Here is a 12,460-nt window from a genome sequence, read left to right as displayed (position 1 = left end):
ATTTGGGCAGAATTTTCGGTGTGATTTTTAACAAAAAAAAAAAAAAAAGGAAAAAAAAAGGTTTTGGGGGGAAAAAAACCCTTTAGCATAACTGTCAAAAAAGTTATCTCAATCAAGTCTTCATGCATTTCTAATTATGTTTACTTCAGAAGTCCTGTTTTGGCCGACTTTGTTTTATAATTCAATTTTAGTATTTGTGCTTTTATAAAGAAAGCACTGAATAAGAATTTTCTAAAAACTTCTTTAATTCTTAGCTTTAAAAATGAGCTAGTGTTTGTGGTTATTTGTAATTCGGTTTCTAAAGGTTTCTTTATATATCTCTATATACACACAGGAGTGGCATTTAAAATAGGAGTGGCCTGTGTCTTTAATTTAGATCATTCACATATCTATTAGGAGGCTTCATTAGTCAAAATTGAATTGGCCAAGCAAATACACTTAATAATGTAAATACGCCCTTTCAACAGAATATATTTTATTTTTGACTAGACAGGCCCACAGCAGGTGCTGTGGGGAAATTAAATACCGGATGCTTATTTACCTTAGCACTCAAGAAAAGCCATCTGACTTTAACTTTGTTAATCTCATTTTTGACTATTGAAGAGTAGTCTATATCATAACATCCCTAGACTACAGGGCACAATGGGGCAACCTCTGCTCACTTACTGCTGTGGACAGAATGAATATGAAGACTAAATTATTTTCTCACCACAGGCTAAAGTAGCCCTACTTGATAGAATGACCGAGAACTAATAGAGCTGGCAGTTGATTGTCCCTCTCTAATGCTTCTGAAAATGTTGGAGAGAGAAAAGCAAAAACATACTAACAGCAACAAAAATATAACCCTCTGGCATGATGACATATACAGCTGAGGCCCTAAATTATATCAGATTCAACCTTCAGAGTGCTTCAAAAATTAAAATAAATATTTTCATCTTAAATTACATGACATTCTATTACCTCTCACGCACATACCAATACATCTAACAATTAGCTGGATTCTCTTAGCTTTTATAGTCTGAAGGCATTGTCCATCAATCACATCTTTCATCAGTCTGTTTATACAGTAGGTTACATGGTGACAAAGACAGAGAGCATGCATAAAGACAAGTTTTTTAATGTAATAACCTTTTATAATAGCTGTTGCGGTGACTACCGGTACTAGATTTCACAGAGAAAATTATTTTATTATGTCTAAAATTAAACTAGTTGTTTTTTATATTTTTATTATTACAAGACTATGATGCTTATGGGACACATCTAAACTGTTGTCTTTCTTGACTGATCTGCTGTGTAGGAGCTGTTCAAAGTTGGGGTAACGAGAGGGGGTGAGCTTGTTACAAGTGAAAGTGATAACTGGTCGAGGCTGATCCCGGGTGGCACAGCTGGAGGACTCCCTCTGTCAATTAATGCACATGGCATAAGCAAAAGATTTGAATAGGATTCTTCTGCTTGCTTGAAATGCTAGTTCCCCCAATATTATGTCAAAGAAGTCTTACCAAATTAATTATGTAAATCTTTGTCAGCCATATCATCTTTAGATGGGACTCTGATTACATAAAGCAGATTGCCCTCTTCTCCAATCATTACTCTGATAAATAAAACACTGTTTAGGTTTCTAGAATACTTGTTGAGTGTTGAGTCCAGAAAACTCGAGTGGACAGTGTGTTTCGTAAGTGTTGGAGTAATGTGGTCTTGGTAATTGCCTGCCATTAGAAAATACAATCAGAATTCCCATGTATCACAGGCCAAATTCTGAAAGAGCTCTAAAGCAACCCTTGATTCTTTTCATTATGCATATTCATGTAATTTTGGATGCTCTGACACCCTGATCAACATTCATTAATACTACGAAATGCTTTAAATCACCTCATTTAAAACATTTTGTTCTGTGATCCACAAATGACTAACATTTGGAGAAGTTTACATAATACAAATGATGTGCATGTTTAGTGTAAATGAAAGATTAAAATATGAAACTAAAAGTATGCAAACATATGCAGGAAAATGCTGAGGGCCTGTTAACCGAAACCGGGCTTTTACACCTTCTTTTCCTTTAAGCTGCTTCCAATTGTATTTTAGTTTGGGATCTTACATAGTATCGTGTTTTCAAGGTGAATAAAATCACCCAAGTGCTTGGGCATGTTTTGAACGTGCTGATTTCCTACTTTGCCCAGACAAAAGCATTTCTTATTAAGTCTGGTAAGGTGCTCATCTTAGCTCAGTTAGGACAATGGTGTATTATCACCAAGGACCCCAGTAACCTAACTTTTATGCATTGAAGAAAGAAGTTTAGGGATTGCCAGTATACATTTGGAAATGTGCTAAAGTTGTAAAATATGTTTAATACTCTAACCAGAATCTAGTTTTTCTATTCCGAGTTGTTTTTAGGTGCACATTTAAAAAATACATCCATACTCATATGTAGTTGTCCATAATATAGGACTTTCTAACTATGAAGTTATCCAAATAGAGTTATTTGAAGAGAATCACCCTAGTTAACTGTCACATTAAATAGCACTTATTATCACCAGCAAAACATCCTTTAGGAGACACCCACTTGGCAGTTTGTTAGAATACATGTATATTGCGGGAAGAGAGTTCTGTAATCGATTGTGATATTTGGGACATTTTACAGTAATCAGTAAGGAAGCGTAGATCTGTAACCATTCTCAAAACACTGTTTTTTTTGTTTTTTGTTTTTTCCTCTCTATATGTACCTCTTCTCCAAGCCCACAAAGAACTTTTAAGTAAAAGAAAAATGAAAAAAAAAGTTAACTGAGAATTTAGGGAACTTACAGGATAAGGAGGAAGTTACACAATTTTTAGGGACCATTATATTTGTACCACTCTGAGACTAGTCCTTTGGGAGGCAGAGATGAGTGATGGGCAGTACTCTGGAGCCAAATGCTGGCCAAAACTAATTTTGATATTAAATCCCTCTAGACCAGGTATGTTCCTATTTGGAGTATTTTAAGATAAAGATCAAATGTGTGTACAAACTTTAGTTTGGAAAGACATAAATCTTAGTCAACTAAATGGAATACCTTGGATGTTTGTGTATATGTGAGAAATTTGTATATTTTTAACTGTTTTCAGCAATTTTTCTCAACTACTCAAGTTTCTTAGTTTAGCCTCCCCATTAATTTTATTGGAAACACAAACTTTTAACACCCATGAGCCTCACTAACTCTGTGCTCAAAGATTTTCTAAGAACACCTCTTTCCCTAATGGTATCTTTTTTTCTCTTCCCGTTTTAGCGATACAGTGTGGAAATGTCCATCAGGGACCTGAAAAAGACGGAGCTGCTTAGTAAGGTTGAAGCTTTGAAGAAAGGTGGCGTTTTACTACCAAATGATCTCCTTGAAAAAGTGGATTCAATTAATGAAAAATGGGAACTGCTTGGGGTATTTGCATTTTTATTACTGTTTGTAGGTTATGTGTACATTTTTTGTGAAGTACTCTGTCTGATTTCTAATTTGAGGCACAAATATCTCTCTCTTTCAATTCACTACCTACATTTCAAACAAGCTATTCATGCTATTATGGAGGAAAAACACTGCTTTTCCTCTCTGTTGATTTTTTTTTTTTTTACTCTGAACTTGTCTTCTCTCAGATTTTTAATACTTTTGGTTCTTTAATACGTAAAAAAGTAAGTAAAATATGCCATGTATTATGGGTATGCACCAAGTCAACTATAATACAGTATATCTGATATACACTGACTGTCATGCTTGAATGAATGTTAATAGAATTTATTCTGAAGGTACATGTTAGAGACTTCCACTGTTTAACTATTTACTGTACCCTTCAGATGAAAAGTGGAGTTGTCACTGTAGCTTTCAAGTCACGCTAAAGCCGCAAAAACAAAGATGCAAACTTGACCCAAATCTGAATTGCAGAATTAAATCGGCCTCTGTTTTGTGCCTCAATTTCCAGCTCACTTTTAACAAAAGCCAAAAAAAAAAAAAAAAAGTTTCATGTAATTCATTTCACGCAATGATGGGCTGGGTCTCAGCCAAAGACTGAGATGCAAGAATCTGGCAAAAAGGCAATATAGAGATTCTGTTACCCAGAGACCAGGATGGCACTGTGCAGGAGACAGTACTGTCCTTTTGTTGGAAGACAGCTGAGAGAGAGAGGTTAAACTGTATTTTTTCATCAACTTCTCTCCTAAATTGCCTTCACTTCAAATCAAGGGTAAGCTAAATTTGTCAATTACTTAAATGATTAATTATAACAGCTAAGTATGGGTGGTGTCAGTTATGGAGCATGATTTTGCATGCCTTCCCTTTCCTGCCTTTTAATTTTTAAAGAAATAATACTCCAAAAATATTTTGAATAAAAAGCTCTCCATGTACCTTGATGACTTGGAGGAATGCCAGTGTTCAGTTTATGCCATGCTTAATCTAGGTGATTAGAAAACTGCAAGTTTAAATCCTTGCTTTCTCATTTAAATTCACCACACTCTGCAATCGTGCAAAGTAACTTAAAACGTTAAAAGTTTTTACTCTGACCTATTGTTACATTACTTTTCAATAGTAATTAATGGCTTTCATTTTATAATATGGTGATTTAAATCAGAACCTACTAAATTCTACAGAATTCATTGATCTCATATAGGAGAAATGTGGTTAGTGTCTGATATTTTAAAAGACTGTTTACTAAATAGATGAGAGCAGCAACTTTATATGCTTGATAGATAAAGCGATAGTCTGCCTATGCTGTATTTTCACATATCTATTTCTAATTTGATAAATAATTAACAATAATCTTTTTGGAAAATTTTTTGAAGTATATCATGTATATAGCTCCCTAAACAAAAATTTTAAATCAAGATAACATTAAAAAAAGAAACAATATTTAGCTATCCTTTATGAGCCAGAGACCTTAAAAATGGTTGTCATTTTAACAAAAATATCATTCGAATGCAGTATGCAGAGTTTTATAATGATTTCTGGGGAGAGAAGGGTGCTGGGAAGATTTTAACAAAACCTGTGCTACACTACCACCACCAGGCATACTGCTTTAATTGGCATGATTACATTTTAATTGGCATGAAAAAAATTTAAAGACAAGGATTTTAACTTCTAACAATAGTAAAATAGAGGGATATGGTTTTTAATATTACTTTCTTCTAAGGTGAACAGTGTGGAATGGAAATACATTAGAATGAAATGTCAGTGGTGCGTACAGTTTAATCTGTGAAATTTTGTCCCCTGTGCTGCATATTACTCTGTCTCAATTGCATATTAAACAACCCTATCAAGGCAGGCATTGGCATCTGCTGTGCTGACACAAATTGTGAATTAAATGAAATTGATGTCCTCTGTCGTATATTTATGAAGATGGACCATTCTCTGAAGTATTCTGTTTATGAAGAATTTATGATTGCAAACTGTTCCAGAACAAAAAAGTGGCAATAAATTCTTTTTTGTGACCCTACCCTCCAAGGGCATTGATTTCACCTCCTGCTGCTACTTTTGTTACAGCATAAAAACAATAGCTAAATCTGGATTCCACTGAGGGTCTTCAAATTATCAATATTTGCACCATGAAAATACAAGGGTGTTGCCAAGAAAGGCTATTTTTCTCCTAAAGATACTATTTACGGAACACTACACAGCAGATGAATGTTTGTTGACTTAATTTTATTTGTGTTTTAAAGCCTATTTTTGTAGCTTTAATTCATCATTATAGATTAACTCGTCCTGATTCTCCAAAGAGAGTGCTTTCCACCAAAAAAAAAAAAAAAGCCTTCCCTGACTGTACCTTCATGCCATAGTGGTTCATCTAAGCAGGCTTCTAGCATAGTGGATTGGGGCTTATTTGAACACATATTTTAGAAAGTCTAGCATCCAAAAATGCAAAGTGGGAAGAATTGAAGGGTTGAACAATTTCTAGGTCAGGTAAAATCAACAGCACCAAGGAGGCTACCCCTTCTTAACAGTCCTGTGTCATAAGGTTTAGGGAATTGTACTTCACAAAACAAAAAAAAGCAAAAAAAAAGGAATTTAAATCTCCATGCACAGTCTACTCTTGGCCTCCTTAGTATATTGATTAAACTCAAACTTCTATCTCCTGAAAATTTTATGCAGAGAATTTTTACTGTAAACTCCTGTCATGAGAGTTGAAATGAGTGTTTATCAGTGATCATGGTGAACTTTTGGGTCAAAGCTCCTTTCTGTTAGAGGAAATTAGAAGTGAATGACGTCTTCGTAAGCCTCTAGTGGTAGTCAGAACAACACCCATGGCTCGAGAATCGAATCCTAAATGGAACATTGAGCTAATCTGAACTGAATGTCAGTTGTGAGGTGGGAGGTGCAGCAGACACCTTCCAGGTGGCTGTTGTCACCAGCCAAACTGTGATACGTATTTGGTACCTACGCTAATCAATGTTTTTGTTTTTTGCTGTTGGTGTTTTTGTTTTTGTTTTTAATCTGATGCATTAGAAAACCTTAGGAGAGAAGATCCAGGACACAATGGCAGGGCACAGTGGGTCGGGTGCACGTGACCTGCTCTCTCCTGAAAGCGGAAGCCTGGTAAGGCAGCTGGAGGTCAGGATCAAAGAACTGAAAGGGTGGCTAAGAGATACAGAGCTTTTCATCTTCAATTCCTGTCTGAGACAAGAAAAGGAAGGAACAATGAATGCTGAGAAACAACTGCAATACTTTAAGGTAATAAAAAACAATCAAAGTTTATAAAAGCCTTCTTTATGGTAGGGATAAAATATTTATCAAGTACATAAAGTATTACACCCATGTATCTATGTATCACTGAGCACTTAAATGTTTCCTTGAATTTATAGGCACCTTCCACATTTCTTATATGCCAGCGTCTGTGTGTGTATGAAGATGAACATTAAGCATATCAAATACACATTGTATAGGGGAAATCTCTGCTGCTTGTGTGTTTTGTGCAATGCCTGTTGAAGGAGGGCTTTGATAAATTAAAAGCAGACCAGCAAACACTAAAGATTACTGAGGACTTTGAAAGGCAGACCTAAATGTTCTATAAATAATGTGGCTAAAAATACTTCCATAAGTTGATATGATAAAAACACATGATTTAATATAAGACCATTAATGCTAACAAAAGGAAACATAATTTTTACATATGAAAGAATCAATTATTTATGGAAGGAAGAAATAAAGTAAAAGTGTTTCCTACATTAGAGGCAGTTTCCACTATAGAAAAATGTCAAACTTAGCAACATGGCTGTGTACATGTTCATTGTATGTCCATGAAGAAGAAGTGTTCCCCTCGTTTGTTCCCCTGGTTTACACAATATCTATTCAAAAGCAGTTTAAAATTCAAATCTTTGTTCTCATTGGCCACATTAGCCTGTACTGCTTGAACCCTCCTGTAAAAGCAGTGATTATTTGAACTCTGGCTGGTGTCAGCCTAAGGCTTTGGGGTTGCAAACATGAATTTGCTGGCTTAAAAGGTCTGAAAGAGGAGAAAGGGGAAAATCAAGAAGAAAAGAACTTCTTGAGACCAAGCAACTATTTCTTCTCAAAGCCTTCTAGGACCAGGTTTTATTCATCTCACATTCTGCTCTGCAGTCTTCCAGCAATCTACATATCAGAGAATGTAGTCACATGTAGTTCACCTTCCCTCTGCCAGACAGACAGGCCCCCCTTGCTCACCTGCATAACCCAAGAGGAGGCCCCCTCCAAGGTAAGACCACAGTACTTCTCAGTAAACTGTCTGCATTACACATCTACACATTGTTTTACTTGAACTCCTTGTCTGCCACTGAGTTGAAGTTAAAACCAGAAGTTAAAAAGTCTCTTGCCAAGGCAAATGGGTTTCACTATCTAAAATCTAACATCCAGATGATTTGTTACTTGACCTCCGCTTGTTTCACTCTAACCCCCCATTGCAGGGAGATGGAGTCTTCAGATATTTCCCTCTGTGTTGTTTGAACTTAACAGGTCATCAGTAGGCTAGATGTTGTGAAATTTATTTTCTCTCTATAGTATCTATATTGCAGCTTTAGTGAACTGGTTAATGGCCCCAGTCAGTTGTGTGACCTTGGTCATATTTCTTGTATGATCCCTGGTGCCTCAGTTTCTTCATCTATAAAATGGGATGCTGGTAATATTTATCTTATGCGGTTATGAGTTCATATATGTAAATCATTATTTCTACTTTTTGTAATGGTGCATTCATAAAGGATAGAAATCTCAACATTATAAGCCCAAATTATTATGTTACATAATAATTGGGTGCTGCCAAATGACATTAGCTTTATGCTGTAGGCTTATACAGTGTCATCAACATCATCTTCAGCTAAGTCCTCATAACAAATTTAAAAGAGATGAAGAGACACAGAGAGAGACCTAGAGAAATCTCTAGGCTTCCAAATCATTAAATAATTCCTTAGAGTTCTAGTCGTTTGCTAACAAATACTTTGTAGCCACTGGGGAATATTCACTACCCCTAATTTATTATTTACCATGTACATCTTAGTGCCTGCAAATAATCATAGAATTTTTCTTTCAAAAGTACTAGAGATTATCGCATGCTTTTTGCTCTTTTATTTCTTCAAAGACATTTTTTCCTTAGAGCATGTTTATGTTTTCAGTATCACCATTCATTAAACTCACTACATTTATGCCCGACTCTTATTTATTTAGCTATTTTTAAAATAGCTCTATTTAAGATAATAAATAGAGACTTTCCTACTCCAAACAACAGGCAGGATCTTGATGGTGATGTATACCTCATCATGTGTTTTTCCCAGCCCTATTCCATCCCCTGCTATCCTTACCTAAGATAATCATGATCCTGAATCCCATGTTCTTTATTTCCTTGCTTTCCTCTAGTTAGAAGGAATATTTTTAATTTTAGTTGTTTTTAACCTTATTAAAAGGTAATCATGCTGTATGTTATCTTTTAGGACTTCTTTTTCATTTAACATTATAATGCCAAGATTCATTCAGCTCATTGAGTATGGCTGTAATTCACTTACTTTGACATTGTGTAATATTCCTTTGTGAGTATATACATATAATGCTAACAGCAACTTATGAGGTTAGTATTAGGATCCCAATTTTGCAGATATGGAAACAGGCACATGGAGGTTAAGTTTTGTGTGTCCAAGGCCACATATAATGAGTGGTAGAATTAGGTTTTAAATCCAGAGCTGTCTGACTCTAAAGCCCATTCTCTGAACTACTATGCAAAATTGGTATTTATTGGTATTTACTGGATGCCCTTAGATGCCAGGTGACTCAAAGGGAAGAGCAGGACAGAACTAAATATCATTGGTTCTTTGTGGAAGGTTTATTAGTTACAATCTTCAGCAATTTGGCCAGAATAGCAAATGGCTGTAGCTATTAAAGATCTGGGGAGGTGAAAATATTTGTGTTTTCGTTTTACATTTTTGTACAATATCAGTGTAAATTTCTTTGCCATGTGTCACTTTTTATTTTATTATTTTATTTTTTTAACATCTTTATTGGAGTATAATTGCTTTACAGTGGTGTGTTATGTATCATTTTTTAAATTGAAACTTTTAAAACTTTTTGAGAATATGGAGCCCTGATGATTTTTCTGTATGACCTGAAGCTCTAGTCCCTTCTAAAGTTTTGAACTTGAGGAGTTTGATCGGATAAGCTAAGTGGATCTAGCATGACAGCACTTTTTTTTTTTTTTAAAGAAAGCTTTCTGTGTGTCGGAGTAAAGTCTTTCCTAGCCAGAATTATGAATATTTCTGAGCTGTTTACTCTTTAGTGCTCAGTATATGATTAGTTAAGTGTTCTGTATATTACCACATTCATTGGAAGAATGAAACCAAATGTTTGTAACATAATAATATTGTAATATAATGTTTATAACCTGTCAGAAATCATAATTGGTAATAAGCATATGCAGAATAAAAACTTTTTACTTACCACAAATCCAGAAAACAGATAACCTCTGCCTTTCTAAGTGATAAAACCACTCAAATAAGAGAGTTATTAAAGAACCTTTATGTGTCAGAAACTCTTTGCCATGTTCTGCCTCTTCTTGTGGGTTCCCAAATGTCTTCTGCTGTCATTAGTCACACAGAACACAGAAGACAGGCTTTATCCACAGGGTTTAGCTTTATGATTCTCCATTCTCTAAAATCTCAGGCTCTTCACAGAATGAATTTCTTTATATGACACCCAGAGTAATGATAAATAAGCCACAGTGCACTACCCAGGAGAACAGGGAGGGAGGGTGCTGCATATAAAAAGGAAAATCTGTCACTTTATAGACACAACTGTTTGCTTCTCAGAGTTTGGTCTGGGATGAGAGAAAGGATCAGGATCTTAAGTTTTCAGAAAAAGAGAAAAAGCAATTGTGGAAAATATTCTTTTTCTCTAAGACAGTAATGTGATAAATGTGGGATTAGACATGAGGCAAAATTCTACCTAAGAAAGAGTTAAAGCCCAGGATGGGAGAAACACGAAGGTGTGAACCTAAGAGCCCTGGGACAGAAATGCAAAAGTGTCCAAGAGTGAACACACCATGACAACAAAACTCAGAGAGCACACCAGAGATTTAATGAGGCCAGCTGGCAAAGGGCCCCTTAGAGCTGTGTACGGGCAGCTTCAATGCCATTGGCTGGAAAGCATTACTTTTTAATGATGACCCTTCAGAGAGAAAAGAAAATAATTACTTAATCATATCTTCCTTGTATCCCATAACAAAATTCATTATTCTGAAGACTCAAATTGGGGAGAAATTATCAGTTACCAGCTAAAGGAGACTGGGGCACTGGACTGGGCCCAGAACCAGCCTGGGAAGGACAAGTTTAGACCAGCCAAGAGGCTCTGTCATAAGAAGAGTGAATGGGATAGATTTGGTAACCTTCACAATGACTAATGTCCCAAATTTGCTACCAATTTAAATTTGACCAAGCACTGATTGGTTCAAGATGGCGGAGTAGAAGGACATGCAATCACTCCCTCTTGCGAGAGCACTGGAATCACAACTAACTGCTGAACAATCATCGACAGGAAGACACTGGAACTCACCAAAAAAGATACCCCACATCCAAAGACAAAGGAGAAGTCGCAATGAGATGGTAGGAGTGGCGCAATCATGATAAAATCAAATCCCATAACCGCTAGGTGGGTGACTCACAAACTGGAGAACACTTATACCACAGAAGTCCACCCACTGGAGTGAAGCTTCTGAGCCCCATGTCAGGCTTCCCAACCTGGGGGTCCGGCAACAGGAGGGGGAATTCCCAGAGAATCAGACTTTGAAGGCTAGTGGGATTTGATTGCAGGACTTCGACAGGACTGGGGGAAACAGAGACTCCACTCTTGGAGGGCACACACCAAGTAGTGTGTGCATTGGGACCCAGGGGAAGGAGCAGTGACCATAGGAGACTGAACCAGACTTACTTGCTAGTGTTGGAGGGTCTCCTGCAGAGGCGGGGGTGGCTGTGGCTCACCATGGGGGCAAGGACACAGGCGATGGGAGTTCTGGGAAGTACTCCTTGGCATGAGCCCTCCTGGACTCCACCATTAGCCTCACCAAAGAGCCTGTAGCCTCCAGTGCTGGGTCGCCTCAGGCCAAATAACCAACAGGGAGGGAACTCAGCACCACCCATCAGCAGACAAGCAGATTAAAGTTCTACTGAGCTCTGCCCACCAGAGCAACACCCAGCTCTACCCACCACCAGTCCCTCCCATCAGGAAGTTTGCACAAGCTTTTTAGATGGCTTCATCCACCAGAGAGCAGACAGCAGAAGCAAGAAGGAACTACAGTCCTGCAGCCTGTGTAATGAAAACCACATTCACAGAAAGACAGACAAAATGAAAAGGCAGAGAACTATGTACCAGATGAAGGAACAAGACAAAACCCAAGAAAAACAACTAAATGAAGTGGAGATAGGCAACCTTCCAGAAAAAGAATTCAGAATAATGATAGTGAAGATGATCCAGGGCCTCGGAAAAAGAATGGAGGCAAAGATCGAGAAGATGCAAGAAATGTTTAACAAAGACCCGGAAGAATTAAAGAACAAACAAACAGAGATGAACAATACAATAACTGAAATGAAAAATACACTAGAAGGAATCAATAGCAGAATAACTGAGGCAGAAGAACAGATAAGTGACCTGGAAGACAGAATGGTGGAATTCACGGCCATGGAACAGAATAAAGAAAAAAGAACGAAAAGAAATGAAGATAGCCTAAGAGACCTCTGGAACAACATTAAACACACCAACATTCACATTATAGGGGTCCCAGAAGGAGAAGAGAGAGCAAAAGGACCCAAGAAAATATTTGAAGAGACTATAATCAACAACTTCCCTAACATGGGAAAGGAAATAGCCACCCAAGTCCAGGAAACGCAGAGAGTCCCAGGCAGGATAAACCCAAGGACAAACATGCCGAGACACATAGTAATCAAACTGACAAAAGAAAAAAAGACAAAGAAAAATTATTAAAAGCAACAAGGGAAAAACGACAA

At 36.9% G+C, this 12,460-nt stretch overlaps 1 protein-coding gene across 7 annotated transcripts in view; it reads left to right on the top strand.

Annotated features, from left to right (window-relative positions):
• AKAP6 (A-kinase anchoring protein 6) overlaps nt 1-12,460 on the top strand; it is a 583,646-nt gene that overhangs the window by 490,327 nt on the left and 80,859 nt on the right. For all 7 annotated transcript variants that reach the window (XM_082451989.1, XM_082451988.1, XM_082451985.1 and 4 more), the window contains 2 exons: nt 3,261-3,407; nt 6,453-6,677. In XM_082451989.1, coding sequence (XP_082308115.1) covers nt 3,261-3,407; nt 6,453-6,677 — 372 coding nt within the window. The remainder of the gene's footprint in view (nt 1-3,260; nt 3,408-6,452; nt 6,678-12,460) is intronic.

Source organism: Balaenoptera physalus, assembly GCF_965194825.1.
Source record: "Balaenoptera physalus genome assembly, chromosome: 2".
Taxonomy (NCBI): Eukaryota; Metazoa; Chordata; class Mammalia; order Artiodactyla; family Balaenopteridae; genus Balaenoptera; species Balaenoptera physalus.
This window is presented reverse-complemented; position numbering and strand designations above follow the sequence as displayed.